General features: G+C 43.1%; 1 protein-coding gene across 2 annotated transcripts in view; it reads left to right on the top strand.

The window, feature by feature from the left end:
• LOC127569055 (dedicator of cytokinesis protein 2-like) overlaps window positions 1–22,260 on the top strand; it is a 528,829-nt gene that overhangs the window by 216,116 nt on the left and 290,453 nt on the right. For both annotated transcript variants that reach the window (XM_052013336.1, XM_052013337.1), the window contains exon 27: window positions 18,602–18,694. In XM_052013336.1, the coding sequence (XP_051869296.1) occupies window positions 18,602–18,694 (93 nt within the window). The remainder of the gene's footprint in view (window positions 1–18,601; window positions 18,695–22,260) is intronic.

Below are 22,260 nucleotides of genomic sequence, written 5' to 3'. Positions count from 1 at the left end.
TGGATGAATTTTTGGATGAGTGTAAATGGGTGGTTGATGGCCAGTGTGGACTTGGTGGGGCCGAAGGGCCTATTTGGGCCTATTTTCATGCTGTATCTCTCTATGACTTGGGGGGAGGGGGATTTCCTGCAACTGGCAATATTATAGAAAACAACTTCATTTGCAATAAAATGGATACAAATGGGTTGACTTCACTTGTTAATAAAGGTGAAGGTTAGCTAAATTGGATCTGTACAAGTATCAGAAAGAAAGTGGCTACCATTACAATCACACTGGTAAGAAATACCTCTCAGGCATGTAAGTTACTTTCAACCCTATCTGTTAGTTATACCTGTTTGTGGAATGAGTGATTTTAGGAAAGGATTAACGTTTTTTAAATGAATTTATTACAGCCTCAGATAAAACACAATTGGCCAGCATGATTGCAGCTCACAGCCCTCCATTTATCAGGGATTATCTCAGACTGTGGGAGATATAATGAAGCCCTTTTCACACATCAGATCAGTGAGGAGGTGGAGAGAAGGAGGCGGCAAGAATGTCTCTGGCTTTTCTTTTAACACCCCACGTGTGTGCCACTGATGAATTAAAAGAACATTTTACATCCACTTGAAGAGGTTGATAAAAAGACTGGAGTGATCCCTCCACTTGTCAAGCAATGTGTTATCACAGCTCAAAACAGATGAGAACATGGAACATAGAACATAGAACTGTACAGCACATGAACAGGCCCTTTGTCCCACGATGTCTGTGCTGAGTATGATGCCAGATTAAACTAATTCCTTGTGCCTGCACATGATCTAAATCCCTCCATTCCCTGCTCATTCTTGTGCCTATCTCAGACCCTCTTGAGTAGCACTATCGTATCTACTTCCACTGCCACCTCTGGCAGGGAGTTCCAGGCACCCACCACTCTCTGTGTAAATAATCTTGCCCTACACATCCCCTTTAAACTTTCCCCCTCTCACCTTAAAGCAATGCCCTCCAGTATTCGGCATTTCTACCCTGGGAGAAAAGTTTCTGGCTGTCTACCATATCTGTGCCTCTCATAATTTTATAAACTTCTTTCTGGAAGACAGTGGTTTCCATTCTTTTCAGTTATTGATTGCTTAGCAGGCAATTGCAATGGTTCTTGGGGAAGAAGGAATGGGCCACATTTTCTTATATTGTTTACCTGCTGGATCTTGGGTAAGGATGGAGTCCTGAGTTATTAACGTTTCAGGTCAAAGACCCTTCATGAGTTTTCTCAAAGGGTCTTTTTTTTCTTTTCACAAGTGTTGCTTTATCTGCAGGCTGTTTTGAGCATTTTCTGTGTTTATTTCAGACTTACAGCATCTGTAGGTTTTTCTTATTTTCAAGAGTGGAGTCCTGCTTGGCTGTGGCACCTCCATTAGTCAGCCATCCCTGCAATGCAGTTTCCAACATGAATAACAATCGTTGGGATAGAATGTAGTCTTAGTGATGATTCCCACAACTGTCCCTCGGTAAGAGTCAGAAAATATAGCATCTGATCAGCTGTTGTTCACTGGTGACCTTTTATTAGTGAGTAAGAGTTCAAGTCACTCTATGAAGACATACGTGTTATAGCTGAGCTTCCATCTTTCCATCAAGAATGGCCTCTCAGGTTGATATAAAATATCACTTGGCACCTTTTGAAGCAGGGATTTGTCCCCTGCATAAATTGATAAATTGGTTTGTTATTGTCACATGCACTGAGGTTTGCATGCCATCCTTTCAGATAATTTCATCACATCAGTAGATCAAGGCAGTAGAAGGGAAAAGCAATAACAGAGTGCAACATAAAGTGCTACAGTTGCAGAAAAGGTGCAGTGCAGGCAGGCAATAAGATGCAAGGCCATGACAAGGTAGGTCGCAAGGTAAAGAGTCCATCTTATCGTACAAGAGGTCTGTTCAATAGTTTTATAACAGCGGAATAGAAACTGTCCTTGATCCCTCAACAGAAGTCACCAAAGCAGATTATCTGATTATTATCATGTGACCACTTCTGTTTGCAAACAGGTTGCCATTACGTCATTCCCAGCATTATAGTAATGACTCACAAGGGAAGTATTTCATTGGGAAAGAAGTGCTTTCACATAAGAACACAGGAAATTAGGATCAGGAGTCAGCCACTTGACCCCTCAAGCCTGCTCTGCTGTTCAATATGATCACGGCTGATCTGCTCCAGGCGTCAACTCCTCCTTTGTGCCAGTTATCTGTAACCCTCAAGTCCCACATCTTTCAAAAAGTTACCTACTTCCATTTAAAAGACTTCTGATGATGTCGTCTCTGCCACTTTCTGGGGCAGAGAATTCCAGAGAGTCACCATCTTCTGCAAGAAGAAATTTCGACACACCTTGGTTTTAAATGACTGGCCCTTTATTTGAAACTATGTCCCTTCACTTGAGAATCATCCTCTATTGAAAACATGTCACACATGTTAAGGATGTGGAAGATCCCATTAGAATACACATTTTTTTTCATTGTAAAGCAGGGACTTAGAAATTCTATTGCACATCTCAACGTTTATGTGTGCTCTGTAACGGATATTTTAGCTGGAAATTTGACAGCTTTGTCCTTTATTAAGTGAAGAACTTCCTCCTTGCTGCAAGTGTCCTTCTGTTCCCCTTCCACTTAACCCCAAGCCCAGGACATAACGCTGACAGAGCAAGCACTGGGTAGTGGATGTACTAAGCCCAATCCACTGCCCTTGATGCATTGGGTCTGGTAAGCAACAGAAAATGGCAGTCTCATAGAGCACACTTTGCCCAGTGATGCATTGCTGATATAATGTGCCTTTCCTATCAGCCAGTTTGAATTTACAGATTAAATAAAGCTCCAGCTATAATTATAGGTTAAAGATAATTAGACTGTAGATTCGGATCAACCAACACAAGTTCTTGTAGTGCTGAATCATGAAGGAATATTCCGGTATGATTTAGTACCCCTAAAATTACATGGATGTTAATAACAGATGAATCAGTTAATGTTGCCTACTCCATATCCAGCGTCAATCTGTTATTAAAAAAAAACAGATCTTACTCACTTAGCCTCCAGTCTGGTTTCACTTCAGTAATTTCCCCTGAGGGTTTCTAACTTTCAAATAGTTTGTTTAAGATCACAGAACAAACTTTTTTTCTGATTAATTGAGAACACAGGTTCAAGGACCAAGTCTATACCTCTCTAAAAGTGGCAATGCAAGTAAATGGAGTGGTAAAGAAGGTGTATGGCATGCTTGCCTCCGTCACTAGGGGCGTAGAAGAGTCAAGAAGTCGTGTTACAGCTGTAGAAAACTTTGGATAGGCTGCACTTGGAGCATTGTGTGAATTTCAGGTCGCCCCATTATAGGAAGGATGTGGAGGCTTCGAAGAGGGTTCAGAAGAGGTTTACAAGGATTCTGCCTGGATTAGAGGGCATTACCTATAAGGAAAGATTGGACAAAGTTGGATTGTTTTCTCTCGAGCATCAGAGGCTGAGGGAAGACCTGACGGGTTTCTAAAATGATGAGAAGCATAGATAGGGTTGACAGCCAGAATCTTTTCCCAGGGTAGAAATGTTGAATACTAGAGGGCATAGCTTTAAGGTGAGGGGGGGGGGGATATATGGGGATATATGGGGCAAGTTTTTTACGCACAGACTGTTGGAGCTTTGAATGTGCTGCCATGGGTGGTAGTGGAAGCAGATATGATAGAGGCATTTAAGAGGCTTTTAGATAGTTATGTGAATATGCGGGGAATGGAGGGATATGGATCATGTGTAAGCAGAAAGGCTTAGTTTAATTTGGCATCCTGCTAGGCACAGGCATTGTGGGCTGAAGAGCCTATTCCTGTGCTGTACTGTTGTATGTTCCATGTTACTGGGTTGAAGACAGTGATCTTTTGCAGGAAGGCTTGGGATGCAGAGAAATTGAATGGATTGTAAATGCAAGTGAGCAAAGAGATAATATCACTTCTGTCTTCATTGTCATAATAAACTTTTGCAACTCGGATTTCTTTATGTGAACCAAAAAATGCTGCTGCTTTATTCCTTTCTCCCATCATGATTCTCAGTGTCAAATAGGCTTCAATATGGACACGCCGTCATTGTTCCAGCACTCCACTCTGTTGTATCGGGAAGAAGGGCCATCCTCATCTAACTGGATTTTGGTCAAATCCAAATGTGTTGTGTTTGGGTCGGATGCCTACTTTATACCCCATTGATATAAAGTACGTGTGTGCTGCACAATGTAATTTCTGGGTCATTGGCACAAACTGAAACTCAAAACCAGATGATCTTTTGTGTAAATATTTTCTGGCTTTTATTTCTACATCTCCTGTACTTAACCTATTGCTCTGAATCCTTCATCCAATCAGAACTGCTTGTTTCTACTTACCCCCGATCTCTGCTTTCATAACTTCTATTATATTAACCCCTAACAATAAAAGACACACTTTTCAAACATCATTTTCCCAGGGAATGGGAACCAAAAATTAGATGACGTAGGTTTAAGGTGAGAGGGGAGAGGTTTAAAAGGGACCCGATGGGCAACATCTTCACGCAGAGAATGGTGCGCATATGACACAAGCTGCCAGAGGAAGTGGTTGAGGCAGGTACAATTACATTTAAAAGACATTTGGATAAGCACATGGAAAGGAAAGGTTTGTACTGGTATAGGCCAAACATGGGGAAATGGAACTAGCTTAGGTGGGCACCATGGTCGACATGGATGAGTTGGGCCGAAGGGCCTTTTTCCATGCTGTATTACTCTATGACTGCATTTTATTTTTATTTTTACATACAGTGGTGCGGCTGGTACGATCCGGCTTCAATCCTGACCTTGGCTGTTATCTGTGTGGAGTTTGCTCATTCTTCTTGCGATTGTGTAGGTTTCCTCCGGATGCTCTGGCTTCCTCTCACATCTCGAAGATGTGTGGGTTGGTGGGTTAATTGTCCACTGTAAACTAGCGTGTAGATGAGTGATGGAATTTGGGAGGAGTTGATGGGAATGTGGGGAGAATAAAATGAGATTAGTATATGATTAGTGTAAATAAGTGCTGGATGATTGGCATGGACTAAGGCCATAGAATCTGTTTCCATTCTATGACGCTATGGCAACCCAGAACCCTGGTGAGTCTGTCTTGTGCCCTCTCAAAACTCAATGTAGTTTCAATGGTCTGGAGTCCAGTACTGCACACCCTATTCTCAGTGTAAACTTATTAAGATTTTATATGGGCTCATCATTGTATCCTGCGCTTTTATATTCTACAATTTTCATTAGCGTTTTACATCCTTATAAGCCTTCAATGTCCTGTCAACCTGGACCTTAGCTTCCTTTGTTCTTCTGGAGTGATAGGTCCCTGCCAGATACAATTTTATTGCAGTAGCAAGTCTTTAAAACTCCTTGCTAACCTCATAACTGTTATGAAGAATATAATGACCTAAAAATGAACCAGGCTGTTGAAGAAAATGGAAGACTGGCATTTATACAGTGCCTCTCACTTCCCTTTCAGGACAACCCAAATTATTTTAAAGCCAGTGAAGTACTTATGATGTAGCCAACTGTTGCACTGTAGAAAATAAGGTAATTGTGTGTGCAGAGCAAACTCCCTCATCCTCAATGTGGTAATAACCACAGTCCTTGTGTCTTAGTAGCTATGTGTGATGGATGAATATTGGCCAGTATATTAGGAATAACTTCCTTGCTGTTCTTTGAATTCATACAGTGGGATCTCCTGTACTGAGCTGAGAGGGGAGATAGGATTTTGGTTTAATATCTCATCTGAAGGATGGCATTACTGATAGTGCAGCTTGTCTTTGGTACTACAGTAAAATTCCTGCCTGGACTTGCATGTTCAACCCTAGAATGGGACTTGATCCCAAAGAGTTCTAACTCAGAGGTGAGAAAGCTGCCAGCTGAGCCATAGCTGACCACCATTGTGTAATTCACTGGAGATCCTTGGTAAATTACCTACTGGGCAACATTAATGCATCAGAGACCTACAGAGGTAGAAGAGTTAGAGAGTCATACAGCATAGAAACAGGCCCTTCGGCCCACCAAGTCCAATGCTGACCATCAACACTAATCGAAATGTTATTCTCCCCTCAGATTCTATTAGCAACCCACACTAGAGGCAATTTACAGCAGCTAATTCACCTACCAACAAGCATGTTTTTGGGAGATGGGAAGAAACCGGAGCACCCGGGGGAAACCCACGTGATCACAGGAAGAACGTTGCAACTCCATACAGACAGGACATGTGGGGATTGACGTGTTGATTCCAACTATGGCCACTCAAGGCTTGTGTCAGAGCACATGCAGTCCCCATAGTTAAGCTGCTGTCCACTGAATGAAGAGTGGCAAGATCCTTGCTGGTGTTTGTGAGCATCAGTAATGGGGTGTCCTCTTGCTGATATTCTGATAACTCAGCAGCCAGGACCTGAGCAAAGGGAGAGTCATGGCTTTAAAACAAGGCAAGTGTATGATCATAACAAGTGTGATGGAGCTGTAAGACGTACATGCTTATGCCCCCTGCCTCTTGTAAGTCAGAAGGGACTTTGGACTAAGAGGGAAGAGCAATGCGAAGAGGAGAATTAGAAGCGAGGATGTTACCACTGCCTGAACATTTTGTTGCATCTGCTTCCAAAATGACAGCTCTCTCCTCTAGGCTACTGAGCCACTGGAAATGATGTTTGTTGTTGAAGAAATTTCTTCACATAGAGGGTGGTAGATCTTTAGAACTCTCTGCCCAAGAGGTCTGAGGTGGCTCAGTCATCGAGTATATTCAAGACAGAGATTGATAGAATTTTACATATTACTGGAATCAAGGGAGATGCAGTTAGTGCCAGTAAGTGATACTGAGGCAAAAGGTTAGCTGTAAGACGTCCTCCCCAGGTTACGAGTGCAGACTTATGAACAGCCCGTACCTACAAGTGAGTGTTTGAGAGACAGGCGGGATGGAGTTGCCGGCTGCTGCAGGGCTGCAGGCTTCTTCTGCCGTGTGGGAACTCAGTTTGCGACCGCATTTCCAACCTGCGAGCTGTTTGGGTCGCAAACAGTTCTGAGGAACAGAACCCTGTCGTAACCTGGGAGGACCTGTAATCTTATGGAATGGTGAGCAGGCATGAGGGGCCGAAAAGCCCACTCTCCCTCCTCTTTCTTTATGTTCTGATGCTCGTTCAGCGGTAGTTAGCTATAGCTGGTGCCAGACTCCCGAAACAGCACCCTGTGAACATGATAATCAGAGTGGTTATCACTGGCCAGATGCTGCATTCATGATAAAGAGGTGTCAGCACTAATTTCAGCTGTAACCTGTGCTGCAATTCTAATGCAGAGTTTTCAGCATAATAGAGTTCCTCCTGCCAATGTATTCCTGCAGTGTCTGCCAGATTGCTGTTCTTGGATGTCCAAGCTAAAATGGAAAACATGTGTGGGGAAGGGGTTCACAAAGAGATGCTCATACCATGAATAGCTCATAAGTCAAAAGGGTGAGGTGAAATTGGGAAATGAGACTGGGAATTAGTTAAAAGGTGGAGGCATTTCAGAATCAGGTTTATTATCACTGACATATGTTGTGAAATTTGTTGTTTTGTGGCAGCAGTATAGTGCAAGACATAAAGACATAAAATTTCTATAAGTTACTAAAATAAATAAATATTGCAAAAGAGGAATAATGAGGTAGTGTTCATGGGCTCATGGAACATTCATAAACCTGATGGCGGAGGGGAAGAAGCTGTTTCTGAAATGTTGATTGTGGATCTTCAGGCTCCTGTACCTCCTCCCCGATGGTAGTAACATAATGAGGGCATGTCCCAGGTGGTAAGGTCCTTAATGATGGATGCTGTCTTCTTGAGGCACCATCTCTTGAAGATGTCCTCAATGGCGGGGAGGGTTGTGCCCATGATGGAGCTGGCTGAGACTACAACCCTCTGCAGCCGCTTTCGATCCTGCACATTGGAGCCTCCATACCAGGCGGTGATGCAACCAGTCAGAATGCTCTCCACTGTACCTCTGTAGAAATTTGCAGGAGTCTTTGGTGACATACCAAATCTCCTCAAGCTCCCAATGAAGTAGAGCCGGTGGCATGCCTTCTTCGTGATTGCATCAATGTGTTGGGCCCAGGATAGATCCTTCAAGGTGTTGATGCCCAGGAACTCGAAGCTGATCACCCTTTCCACTGCTGACTCCTCAATGAAGACTGGTGTGTGTTCTCCCTACTTCCCCATTTTCAATAGTCACAGAGGCACTGGTGTTCATGACCATAGTAATAAACATCCCAGTGATAGCACGTGAATGTTAGTTATCAGTCTTGATCATTGGTTACTGATTTGAGGTGAATTTGGTGATTGGGCCGCACTGAGCAGTCGGGAGGAAGTGGGATCCATTGACTGACCTTGACTGTTCACGTGAGGTCATTGAACTTCCTGTGCAGTGCACTCAGATTCTCAGGCCTTAAACCTGGGATTAGCCCGTGGGCATGTTAGCTCCCACTGTCTTCAGTGTGTGCCTGGAGTGCATCCTGTCTCCCTCCACCAAGACATCCAGCATAATGACCAGAATGCTTAGGGCCCATTCAGTGCCATATTGTGCCATTCCCTACTGTTTCCAGATCAGATTCCTGTACAATAGTAGCACCTGTTCCAACTCTAAAACATCTCCCCTTTCCATTGTGCATCCAACTTTAAGCAATGCAGTCCAGCTTTAGTTGGAGCTAGACACTCACAGTATGGGATTCCACTAATATACGCATCCAATGAATGACATGTAAGTATTGGCTGCATGCCATCAAATATAGGCAGCAGAACAACGTGTTAATTGCAATGCATCACTTTCCCTATGTCTGGATCGAGACTGTCGGATTTAGATTCAAAATTCAGATGAGAAAGTTGGAAGGATTTTTTTAAAATTTAAAACAATGGGAGCACAAAAGAAATGGGAACAGAATTTGAATATACTAGCATAGGCATGATGGGCTGAATGGCCTCTTTCTGCATCATAAAGTCTTCAAGTTGGCTATTGTTGATCCTTCAGGTGTCCCTGCCAACATTTGATGCAGTCAGCAACTTCATTGCCCTGCTTCACTGCAGTATTGTGATATGAAAGCTGCAATGTAAAATTGCCATTAAATGCACAGTATTTTGGGTGCAGTGCACCTTTGTACCAACCTTGTATCCTTCACTAGTATTATCAGAATCTTAGGTGCTGCTTTTTCCAAAATCATTTGCTCCTTCCTATCTCTATTATTCAGCACCAACTCCTGTTCAGTTTTGCAAGGAGTCACTCACTAAATTGAAAATGTTTCTTCCATCCAGGGCTGTGAGCCAATGTTAGCGGAGGGAATATTTACTGTAATTGCAGACTGCAGTTCTGAAAGTCAGATTCCAAATTATGAGAGGTTTTTGCAGTTGAGGCTGATCACAGAACATACACCGTGCTTGATATCTTAGCAAACAACTGTCACGCTCTAGATATATTCATGCTTCAATCTTCTTTTCCCTGGCTAAATCGCACGCAAATATTGTTAGAATAAATTGATGCATCAAAATGCAGCGATTGAAAAACCACGAGCACACCAGATCTGAGTCAGTCAAATGGTTCTGTCATTCATATTTATTCAGGTTAATTGCATTTGTGAAACAAACATACAAGTGAACCACTACTGGGTTACAAAATTGTTATTCTGACTACAGATTGCCCTAATGGTGAGGTGAGTTTATTTTGGGTGTAACTGAAGCTAGAGATCAGGAAACTTACAAATCCAGTTTCTGGTTTTCTGAACTCAGCTAAAGAAATGATAGAGACACAAGAGACTGCAAATGCTGGAATCTGGAGCAACATACGATCAGCTGAAGGAACTCAACAGGTCGAGCAGCATCTAGGGGGGTAAAGGAACTGTCAATATTTCAGGTCGAAACTCTGCATCAGGACATGTTTCTGAGCTGTACCAAAGGAATTGTCCTGATTTCATGTGATTAGGAATCAGCATGTGTCCTGCATAGCTAAAAAGCATGCAACAGAATCGATTGCAAGGAGGAGAGGGGAAGACTAACTCTTGTGGATCCTTCTCCCGACAAAATGCTTGGAGAATGGGCTTGTCTTATTTAACACTCTGTTTTGTGAGAGAGACAAGCACAAGACATCATGAGTCCAGTCCAAGCATTGGCAAGTATTAGATTATACTAATGTCTGAGCATGGGATTACAAAGATGTCATAGTGTCATATTCAGCACAGAAACAGGCCCTTCGGCCCAACTTGTCCCTGCTGACCAGGGTGCCTTCCTAAGCTAGTCCCATTTGGCCGTGTTTGGCCCATCTAAACCTTCCCTATCAATGTACTTGTGCAAAGGTCTTTTATTCCCGCAGATGGATTGTTCATCGAAGTGTTCCAAGTAGGATGTGGAGATTCCAAAGACAGATTGGCACGTCTCTGCCTACCTGAGGTCCCTGACCAACACACATGACCATTCAGCACAGAGGTATCCATTGAATGAGTTACTCAGCAGCTAAACCTAGAACAGAACTGGCACTGATGACTGCTGGACTGACCACTTCCTGATCTGTTCAGTTATCTCCATCAACCTGACCTCAAAACATCAGCATCAACGAAAGTATTGTCTCGAAAAGATTCATGTTGAAGCTCTCAAGGACCCCACATTGGCAGGTCTTTTCACACAGCTTATAGAAGCTGTGGAGTGCCCACAGCTTATGGTTGCTCTGAAGTGTGCCATAACTGGCACCTGCAAAAAGATTCTTGGTTTCTCCACCATGAAGTATCCAGGATTGGTTTGATGAAAATGACTAGGAGATTAATTAACTACAAATGTAAGGCATTCCCGAATTAGAAGCTCCACCATTCCTCAAGAGAAAAGAAACATTGACCTTTGAGGTCCAGCAGAAAACCTAGGACTTAAAGACTATTTGGTAAATCAAGAGAGCTCAGGAGACTTAGCAACTCACTGAGCAGCCTTAACACTGTATGGGTTTTGTTACAAGGGTTTAGTGGGATATGGGCCAAATAGAGGCAAATAGTTTGGTGGGCATCATGGTCAGCATGGAGGAGTTGAGCCGAAGGGCCTGTTTCCATGCTGTATTACTCTATGACTGTAAAAACCATCTATGACATAAACTCATCAGTGGCAAAGAGGCAGTCAATGTACGCTGGAAGAAAGACTTTGACAATCCCTCAAAGTGACTCTGTTCTTGACCTAAGTGTCCTTAAACTGCAAACTATTCAGGCCACCTGGCCTCCTGACCATCACAAGTTCCTACTGAATGAATTTACCCCAGAATGTGAAATTGCTAAGAACTTTAAATGTGAAATGTGAACTAAAATGAAAGACTGAATAATTATGTGCTAGGCGGTGAGTGTAATATGAAGCGTGAAGATGGAAGAACCAGGCAAAGGTCACAGTACAAATAGAATTGACCGATTGTGTATTCACTTCACTGGATCTGACATTCATTATGTATGACCCAGGCTATAATTAGCTCAAGATTCACTGATGCAGACAACTTGGAAGAGCATTGGCTTGTTTGTATATATGTAGAAATTCTTCCTGTTGGAGTACGTGAAGTAGCAACAGAAGAGAATGCTCAGTTCAAACATGAGGAACAAAAGGCAACCCAATATTGCATCCCACTTGGAGTTTGGTGGCCATGTGGAAAGGCCAGGCTTCTCCATCCCTGCTTTCAAACAGATCATCAATGAGACTCTGTGTACTTCTGCAAGTGCTAGGACTCTCCTCTGTTCCTTTACCCAAAGGGCTATGCTTTGCAGAGTGCACCTGTGACAATCCAGTCACAAGTTACTATTGCAATCAGGTTGATCTTATCCTCAGCAACATCCCACACAGAAAAACAATCTCTGAACCAGCAGCTACAAAAATAGCTGTTATGTTCCCCATCTGAGCCAGGGCGCCAAGGTTCTATTGTAGCTTCCTCATTTTTGCACAGCTGAGGCATATACATTAACAACATTTAAAAGGTACCTGGACAGGTACATGGATAGAAAAGGTTTAGCGGGATCTGGTCCAAACATGGGCAAATGGGACTAGCTTAGATAGGAATCTTGGTTGGCATGGACCAGTTGGGCTGAAGCGCCTACTATGCTGTATGACTCTATGACTCTGTAACTAATTTAGCAGGGTCTAGGAAATGAACACAAATTCATTGGGCAGGCTTGTTTCAGAAGTACACCAACGACTTTCCATCAGGAGATAATTCATACGGTAATGAATTGATTGTGCATTCGCAAACAGGAATAAGGATGTTCATTGTTGGACTGCAAACCCCAATCGGATGAGCTAGCAAATCCTTCAAAGTACCAACTGTTTCAAGGATATTATGTTTGCTTTCAGTTTAGAAGGGAATTAGAGGTGATGAGATTCCCATGCACCTCTTCTTTATCTTCATGGGCAATGAATATCTTAGATTTGGGAAGGCTATCAAAAAAAACATTGGCGCCTTGTTCCAATGCATCCATGCCCTTTAACATCTATGTTCCAAACAAGGCTATGTATACTCCAAATGCTTCAGAAGGTCTGCAGCTGTTTCTAGTGCATACTAACTACACATTCATAAACCATTGTCTGTGGAGTGTTGGCAAAGCCATTATCTTGTTTCCCTCAATCTCTTTTTGTAGCTTGAATAGACTTAATTGTTTCTAAAATTTATTTGCCTATTGAAATAGATGTCACAAAGCACTAAAGGTACTGAGGCTGGTTAACAAGGCCATAAAGAAAGGCAAACAAGGCACCAAGGGTCATTTAAGGGGAAAAGAACTGAAAAACAGAGAGGCTATTTTAAACTGGTTAGTCCATACTTGCAGTGCTTTTGCTATCTGTATATTATGAAGAGATATAGGAGCACTGGGGAGAATTGCAAGAGGGGAGGGGCTTGGAGGGTGGATGCCAGAGCTGAGAACAAGAAAGATTGTAAAAACATTTTTTTTGTTCTCCAGGGTGACCTGATAGTATTTCGTAAGGAAGCATTTGATCGGTAGATGTATGGAGGATGTTTTGCTTGTTGAAAAGGTCAAAACAAATGATAATAAATATCCAGGATTGTTGCTAATAAATCTTATGTTGGATTTAGAATATATTTCCTTACTGAGAGACTGGAGAGACTTAAAGGAGAATAATCTGGATGCTTTAATGGAACACCTGATACAAGCATGAAGGAGAAAGAACTAGAAGAGTACGCTGATAGAGATAGTTGAAGGAAGGTGGTCACAGCCTTTTTGTGCAGACACACAGGTGAAAGTCAGGGGACGTAATGACCTCTTACTGTGAGGTACATTTGATGGGTGACATAACTAAAATCAAGGGACTGTGTAGCATCATGAAAATGAACCTTTACTGTCTGCCTCACCATTGAAACGCATTCAACAGCAAGAGGTGCAGTACATTTGAATTAAACTTGCCACTGAAAGTTAAGTCTCACTACTTTATGTCTAAATAGCCATGAACAAGATGAGTTTTTAATTACTGGCAATCAACCTCTCTGGGGCTAAAACTTAATTATTTCATATGTGGAATTGCATTCCTCCAGGCATTGTTTATCAGCCAGGTTGATTTAACTGCGGGTGGTCTGGGAACTGAGCATATTGCAGCTCTCCCTTCCCTTTTAGGGACTTGTATCTTCCTTTAGGAGTTTTTAAGCATCCTAGTATTTATAATACTGTGCTTATATTTCGTAAGCCCACAACCCCTAGCTCTACCATCCTCTTTTGATGACCCTTGCCTCTTGGAGCTGACACCGGTTTCTCTCTGTACCTCAGTAAAGTCACCAGTTGTTGTGTAGATTTGACTGTCAATAACCTATCCCAAGATGTTGGCAGGGAAAGGAAAAATCGGCCATTGTTGAAGCTGGATGTAGATCGGGAGTTGATCCTCCTCTTATCACAAGGACAATTTTGGAACACAAATTGCTGGCCTAACTTTCTCCCTTTACATAGAACATAGAACAGTGCAGGACAGGAGCAGGCACTTTGGCCTACGATGTTGTGCCAAACTAATTAAACTAGTAATTAAATGCCTAACTAAACTAATCCCTTCTGCCTGTGCAATGTCCATATCCCTCCATTCTCTGCACATTCATGTGCCTATCTAAGAGCCTCTTAAACACCCTTTCACTTTAAATGCATGCCCTCTAGTATTAGACATTTTGACCCTTTCTTAACAGCTTTTCAAACTCTGAATCACTTTACCCTAGAGAGGCTACAGAGAAGAGTCACTTGCCAAATCCTGAGAATTATCATTAAAGTGGGTTGGGATTGTTTTCTCTGGAACAGAGGAGGCTGACAGGAGATTTAATTGAGATGTTTAACGTTATCAGAGGCCTGGAACAGGATGGCATGGTAGTGTAGCGTCTAGCATAATGCTATTACAGCATCTGCAACTGGGGTTCAATTCTGCCACTGTCTGTAAGGAGTTTGTACATTCTCCCCATAACTGTGTGGGTTTCCTCTGGGTGCTCTGGTTTCCTCCCATGTTCCAAAGACATATGGGTTAGGAAGTTGTGGGCATGCTGTGTTGGTGCTGGAAGCGTGGTGACACTTGCAGGCTGCTCCCAGCAGGTTCTCAGATTGTGTTGGTTGTTAACACAAAAAGACACATTTCACTTTGTGTTTCGACGTACGTGTGACTAATAAATAAATAAGTAGCTTGAAAAAACAGAAAGGAGTTATTTTCCTTGACAGAGAAGTCAATATTTAAGGAACAAAGAGTTAAGTTAATTGGCAGAAGGATTAATGGGGATTTGAGGAAAAACCTTTTCAGTCAGAATTCTCTGCCTGAAAGGATGATGAAGGCAGAAGCATTTAAATAAATACTCAATAATAAGTACTTTGAAGTGTTTAACCTTCGAGGCCATGGACTGGAAATGGAATTAGCATACATAGTTTTTTGTGGCTGGTATCGACAATGGTCTCCCTCTGTGCTGCAAATTCTATGATTTAGGAGAATTACACGTTGCCATATTTAAGCAGCATCAAGAACAATGTCGATGTAGCCACTGGTAATTATCCTTTGTTGTAGATCACAGTGATTATAGTCACAGCACAAGTGCTCATCACACACATAGCCAGGTGGAATTAATCAATAATTCTGGAACAATGCTCCTTTAACCTGAACAGAGATCTTGCAATGTTCTTCATTTGCTGTATGGTACAATTCTGACAGGTTAGGCCTGGTTAGAGCGCTTTTTGCAATCTTAAGACCTTCTGAGTGCTTCTTCGCCAATGAAGTACCTTTGAAGGGCAGTCACTGTTGAAGTGCTGATTCATGCACCATGAGCTCCTAAAAACATCAATGAGGTAAATGACCAGATTATGACCAGATGGCTAAGAACAGAAATAAGTTGCATGTTACTTTGTTGTTTAGCATTTGTGCAATTGAGAATAGATTTTTCTATGCTTCATGAGAATGACCATTATCTAGCACCCTGTAGAACCTATTGTGAATTGCTCTCAGGAGCACAATGTGACTTCTGGTCAGGGGGTTCCCAGAACAATGTCATTTCTGGCTAGTTCTCCTATTGAAGCACTGCAAGGGAACTTGGACCAAGCTGCCTACTGGCACCTGTTGCTAGCACTCACAAGACAATTAGTTTAACTGCTGCAGTAGAGATCTGGGAGGGACATCTTGATGAAAATCCTGCCCTGTCCATTACCTGCACTCCCTACACCCTCAAGTCTTCAAGAGGCTCCGATTGCCCCACTTGATAAGTGACCCCCTTACTGACCCTACTACTGACCCTACAGTCTCATCAACCCCAACTCTCACACAACCACTGCAGCTGATTTCCTGGCCTCTGATCTTTACACAGTTGTACCAGCCTGATCCCTTCCCTCCAAACACAGCAGTGCCCCTCCTTCCCTACGTATACATACATACGCACGCACGCACGCACACACACACACACACACACACACACACACACAGCTGGTCCCACTCCTGTACCTTTTCTCTCTCCTCCTCATCTGCCCAGTTCTTCCTACACTCACCACAGCCTCCATCACCCTGTTCCTCTCCCCTCCTCCACCCACTCCGTCTGCCCATCACCCACACACTCCTCCCACTGGGTCCCCTCCCCCACTGTTTCCCTCTGCCCTCCCCACCTCCCTCATTTGATTCCGTGCTCCATCTTCCTCTCTTATCAGATTCCATCATCTGCAGCCCTTTGTTGCCTCCACCTGTCACCCAACCTCTGTCACTATTTCCACTCTCCCGTCCCCCTTCTGCATATCACCGTTCCTTACCTGGATCCACCTATCTCTTGCCAGCTCTTGCTCCTCCCCTCTTTCAGTCCAGATGAAGGGTCTTGACTCGAAATGTCAACTGTCCATTCCCCTCCGTAGATGCTGCCTGACCTGCTAAGTTCTTCCAGCATCTTGTGTGTTGTCCTACTCCTTCTATGCTCTCCTCCACATGCACAAAAGTGCTGACAAGGTCTATCCCAGCACTCCCCCAGGCCTGTGGCTGGCGTCCCAAGCCTGGCCTCAGGAGTGGAGGAACAGGTTCCACATTCCAAATCTGTAAAGCTTGGATGCAACTGAATTCTGATGGAGCAAGACGAAGACCAAAATGACTGTTGACCCGACGCCTCCACATTATCCTGGAGTGTTCTTGGGACAGTGTTGTGGAGCAAAGAATCACGCGCACCGTCTGTTCTCAGGTCATGCAGAAGTTTATTTATTTACATTGATCTCACACCTGACTAGGTGTGGATCACACCCTGTCTCTGATTATATAAAACATGGCATTCTAATATGTATTCAGAGATAAGGTACCACATCTTTGTCTAATGCACAGACATGGAGTTACTGGTCACATGAGTCTGTTATCATTTGTTTCTAACATCATGAACGCTGTGTGATCAGTGTAAGTGGAGACTGCAGACTCTTGTGGTCTCATGGTCAGGTCTCATCTCTGAGATTGCAACTGGTATGACTAGGTCGCATATTTCTCTGGCTGCATCTTTGGAGGCTTTCCAGAGCTATCTCTACTGCTCTCTTTGAACCGGAACCAATATCTCCATACACATTAACACAGAGGTTGTTTAGTCTGGCATCTTCCTGTAGTGATAAATGCATCTCTACCAAAAGACATTCCACAGATGTGCTGTTATGACTCAGTGTCATGTTGTGGAATCTATGTGCATCGTTCCTTGTCCCATACCTGCAAGGCTGTTGCCTACCTTTGTAAAATTGTTAGAGAAACAAAGGACTGCAGATGCTGGAATCTAGATGAAAAACACAATGATGCTGGAGGAACTCAGCAGGCCAGGCAGCATCCGTGGAGAAAAGCAGGCGGTCAACGTTTCGGATCAGGACCCTTCTTCAGGACTGACGATAGGAAAAGGGGAAGCCCAATAAATAGGAGGGAAAAGCAGAGCAGTGATAGGTGGACAGAAGAGGAGAGGCAGGGTGGGCACAAGGTGGTGATAGGTAGATGCAGGTAAGAGATAGTGATAGGCAGGTGTGGGGGGAGGAGGGGAGAGCAGATCCACTGGGGAATGGGTCAAAGGTAAGGAGAGAGAGGGAACAAATGGTAGAAGTAAAGAGGCTAGGAAAGGGAAGAAGAGAAGAAGCATGGTGGGTGGGGGGGGGGGGGGGTTGTTACTGCAAAAAAGTTTAACCAATAAGTAGAAAATCCACCATTCCTGAATGACTAGCTAGAGAGAGCAGATGAATACTGTTGCTGTCTCTTCCTTTGCACTGGGTGATGCCTTGTGCTGATTTTTCTAATGTCCAACTGCCCTCTGGAATCTAAATTCCCACTTCAGGTTGCACTGAAACTTCCCGCATAACTGTTCTAGTTGTTGGCTGAAGAATATTTGTTTACTAGGACACCAGAAAGAATTCCCTCACAGCTCCTTTCTATCCAAATGAGGCAGCAACGTTACATTTACTGATGCATTCAGAAGTCAGAGTCTCAGAGAACACTCCTGAAATACTCTAATGGACTCGTCCTTTGAGCGGGGAGCTTGAAACCATTTGGCCATTGGTCTGTGAGGCAAGAGTGTGGCCTCTAAGTTGAAGATGGGCAGCCGAGAATGCACAGGATCGCAAGAGGCCACAGAGGGTTGTTGTTACTAGTCTTCTTGTTATTACCATCAGGGAGGAGGTATTGGAGTCTGAAGACCTACACTCAACGATTCAGGAACAGCTTCTTCCCCTCCGCCATCAGATTTCTGAATGATCCATGAACACTACCTGATTATTCCTTTCTTTTGCACTATTTATTTTTGTAACTTCGATTTTTATGTCTTTACACCATACTGCTGCCACAAAACAACAAATCTCACGTCATATGTCAGTGATAATAAATCTGATTCTGATTCTGATTCTTGAGTTGTGTCATCTTAACCCAGGGAAGGCGAGACAGAAGTGGAACATATACAAAAGACAGGAAGATAGCAGAGAGAAAAGCCGAGAGTGTTGTTGGTGTATCATAGTTGTTAAATGTACACAATTCTAAACCTATAGCTGTGTTTGGAATTTTGTCCAGAGGTTGCCGATTGTACTGTCCGGTGATTATTGCTCCACACTTAACTAAAAGTAGCTTTCTGCATCTGGTATTCTGCGATCAACCATCTTCCTTAACATGGATCTTTTCTTTTCTCTAGGCCTCAACTCACAGCCATCTTCAGGGAATCATAAATAATTTGCTACGAACTGTGAACCAGACGATTATTAAGATGGGAGACCACAAACTGGTTGTGAGTACTTTCACAGGGGCGAGGGCTGAGGCAATTATTTTCCTTCCGGTTTGTCGGTCTAATTTGTACGGGTGAGCTCTGCTCCACACTGCATCTGGAATGCATCATGTATTCAGAAGGCTTAGTGGCTATCAGGGAAGCACAAGCTGACTGGTGATCTTTTGAAGGCTCATAAACTACAACCAACTCTTACTGTATTATCAAACTCAGTTTTGGAGAAGATCACATTTTCACTGTCTCCACTACCAGTAGGTCTGAGTGTGCTATAGAAAGCTAGCTGGTGACAGGTGTAATGTGGTTGCTGCATTTATATCATATATATAATGAAGCAATATTATGTTTGGTAATTAATTAGTGCACACAGTATGGTTATAATATGAGATTTATACATTCCCTTGAAACTTTGGACCATTGTTTCTTTTATCCTCTTCTACAGCTTGATGGGCCCTGCGATACTGATAAGGTCAATGTCCAAAGGGGCCAACTTCTCAATAACTGGCTAATAAACAAAATGGAAGCTTTATGGTTACACAAGGGAATTGTTTCCATGGGAACAGCAAACATAAAAGTATTCCTTAGTACTTGCTTTTGCTCAAAGCTCAGTCTTGGGTGTAGGGGGTGGGGAGGTGAGAGCTACAATTGCATGTTTATCTGATGTTGTTTCCAGGAGGAAAACTGGACCTTTTCTTATATAAGAAAATGTTTCTCACAGAAGTCTTTGCCACAGGCCTGTGTATGATTCATTGAGGCTTATGTCTTCATGTGCTACTTATGTTTTTCTGGGAGCTGAAAGGCAAGTCAATTAATTATACCCATGTACCTCGACACCGAACAGGACTATTGATGGACAATTGTGCCTTCAGACAAGTCACAGTTAAGGGGCATGGCAGGGATCATTAGTAGTTAAGGTGGGACTGCATTTAACATGGCATGCTTAGCAAGTCATGGTGTCACCCTTAACCCCTCCGTTAACCTCAGGCCCATTTACTTCAGCCTTGATCCTTAGGAGAAATCACAGGGTTAGGCTGGTCAGCAAGGTTGTTGCATTGCCCTGGTGCAGAGGGAGCATCTTGAAGTGATGTTGAAATATCAAAGAAGAATTCCTACAACTTATAGCCAAAACATAATAAATGTTTCCACCAGACACATGGTTGACTGAAAATTATGCCGGTCCTTTGCCGAATTGGTTGGAGGTTTGAGGAGAATGTGGTCTCAAAAATGGGCCTTTAAGAGTGTTGCACCAAATTTATTGTAGGCTCAGAAGAGAAGAGCATATGAATGGGCCACTTGGCCTTTTCAACCTGCTGTCATTTATCAAGATCTTGGCTTATTGCCAATTATCTGCACATTATCCCCATATTCCCTGATTCTCTTGGTGATCGGTAGGTTATTTGGTTACTGTAAGTTACCCCTGGTGTAAGTGGTGGGAGGAAAATCAGGGGAGAGCTGATGGGCATTTGAGGGAGAATAGACTACAGGAAATAAATGGGGAATGGATTGATAGAATATGTCTGGGAGCCATTTAGACTTGATGGACCAACGTTTCTCCTATCTCAAATTAGATATATCCAGAAATCTATGAGAGTCATAGAGTAATACAGCACTGAAACAGGCCCTTCTGCCCAACTGCTCCATGCTGACCACAGCATCCTCCTTTCTAGTCCCAGTTACCCGTGTTTGGCCCATAACCCTCCAAGCCCCTCCCCTCCATGTACCTATCCAACTACCTCTTAAATGTTGCTGTTATACCTGCCTTGATCACTTCTTCTGGAAGCTTATTCCAGGTAGTCACTACCCTCTGTGTAAAAAAGTTACCCCTCAGGTCTCATTTAAATTTTATCTTGCATCTGAGCCCTCTAGTTATGGACTCCCCAACCCTGGGGTAAGACTATGACCGTCCACCTTATCCTTACCCGTCATGATTTTATAAACTTCTATGAGGTCCCCCCTCATTCTCCTGTGCTCCAAGGAATAAAGATCCAGCATGGCCAACCTCTCCCTATAGCTTAGGCCCTTTAGTTCAGGCAGCATCTTCATGAATCTTTTCTGCACCCTCTCCAGCTTGATGTCTTTCCTATAACAGGGTGACCAAAACTGTACACAATACTCCAAGTGTGGCCTCACCAATGACTAATATAACTGAAATGTAATGTCCCTACTCCTAAACTCTATCTTCTGACTGATGAAGGCATGCTAAATGCCTTCTTCACCACTGTGTTTACCTGTGTGGCTGCTTTCAATGAACTATGCACTTGTACTCCAGGTCCCTCTGTTCCACCACACTCATCAGTGCCCTGCCTTTTACTGTATAAGTCCTACCCTGGCTTGACTGTCCAAAGTGCATCACCTCACACTTACCTAAGTTGAAGTCCATTTGCCATTCCTCAGCCCATCTCCCTAACTGATTAAGATCTCTCTACAATTCATTGTAACCTGCTTCAATATCAACAAAACTCCCTAATTTAGTATCATCAGCAAACTTGCTAATCATGTCATGTACATCCATATCCAAATCATTTACATAAATAATGAATAACAGAGGTCCCAACACTGACACCTGGGGCATCCCACTAGTCACAGGCCTCCAGTCGGAGAATCAACCTTCAGCCGTCACCCTCTGCTTCCCATCATTGAACCAAGTCTGAATGCACCTCGTTAGCTCCCCCTGAATCCTATGCAATTTAACCTTCCAGATTAGCCTGTGAAGCAGGACCTTGTCAAAGGCCTTACTAAAGTCCATGTAAGCAACATCCACTGCTCTACCTTCATCTATCCCCTTAGTTACCTCTTTGAAAAACTCCAAAAGATTTGTCAGACATAATCTCCCATGCACAAAGTCATACAGACTATTCCTGATCAGGCCTTGCTTATCCAAGTGATGGTAGATCTTGTCCCTCAGAATTTTCTCCAGTAACTTCCCTACAACTGAAGTCAGGCTCACCAGCCTGTAGTTCCCTGGCCTGTCCTTGCTACTCTTCTTGAACAATGGAACAATTTTAGCCACTTCTGGAACTTCGCAGGTTGCTATTGTTTTGTGTTTTGAAATAATTCAAATGACTTATCCTCCATACCAGTCCAGAGTAGAGATTCACCATCCTCTGTATGAAAGAATTTCTCTTTATCTCACTCCTAAGAATTTTTCTTTATCTCACACCCTTGGTCATAGCCCATTCAGCCAGAGGAAATGTCCTCCCTGCGTCAGTTCAGCTATGTGAGAATTTTTCATTGTAAGAAGGATCACAATTGCTTTTTCTGGTCCTATTAAAGCAACAAAGAACATAATCGCTTAGTGTTTTTATTTGAAAGCCTTCTACTCTAACCTCTAAGGACTGACAATTAGACTGCTCAATGGCAAAGCAACTAGCATGGGAACCTCTGCCATTTTGTTCCTGAGTTTTGCAACCAGTGCAGTCAGGAAGTTCAATGCCTGTTTCAGGAAAGCTTCTTGGATGATCCAAGGTTACCTCAGTTATTATGGCACATCGCACATTTACTGCAATGACCAAGCATGACAGAATTTAACACAAAATTTTGAAGTGTAAACATGACTTAAGCCAGAATCAAAA

This window comes from Pristis pectinata, chromosome 4 (genome assembly GCF_009764475.1).
Source record: "Pristis pectinata isolate sPriPec2 chromosome 4, sPriPec2.1.pri, whole genome shotgun sequence".
Lineage (NCBI taxonomy): Eukaryota > Metazoa > Chordata > Chondrichthyes > Rhinopristiformes > Pristidae > Pristis > Pristis pectinata.
The sequence above is the reverse complement of the archived record's forward strand: the minus strand, read 5'-3'. Positions and strand labels throughout refer to the sequence as shown.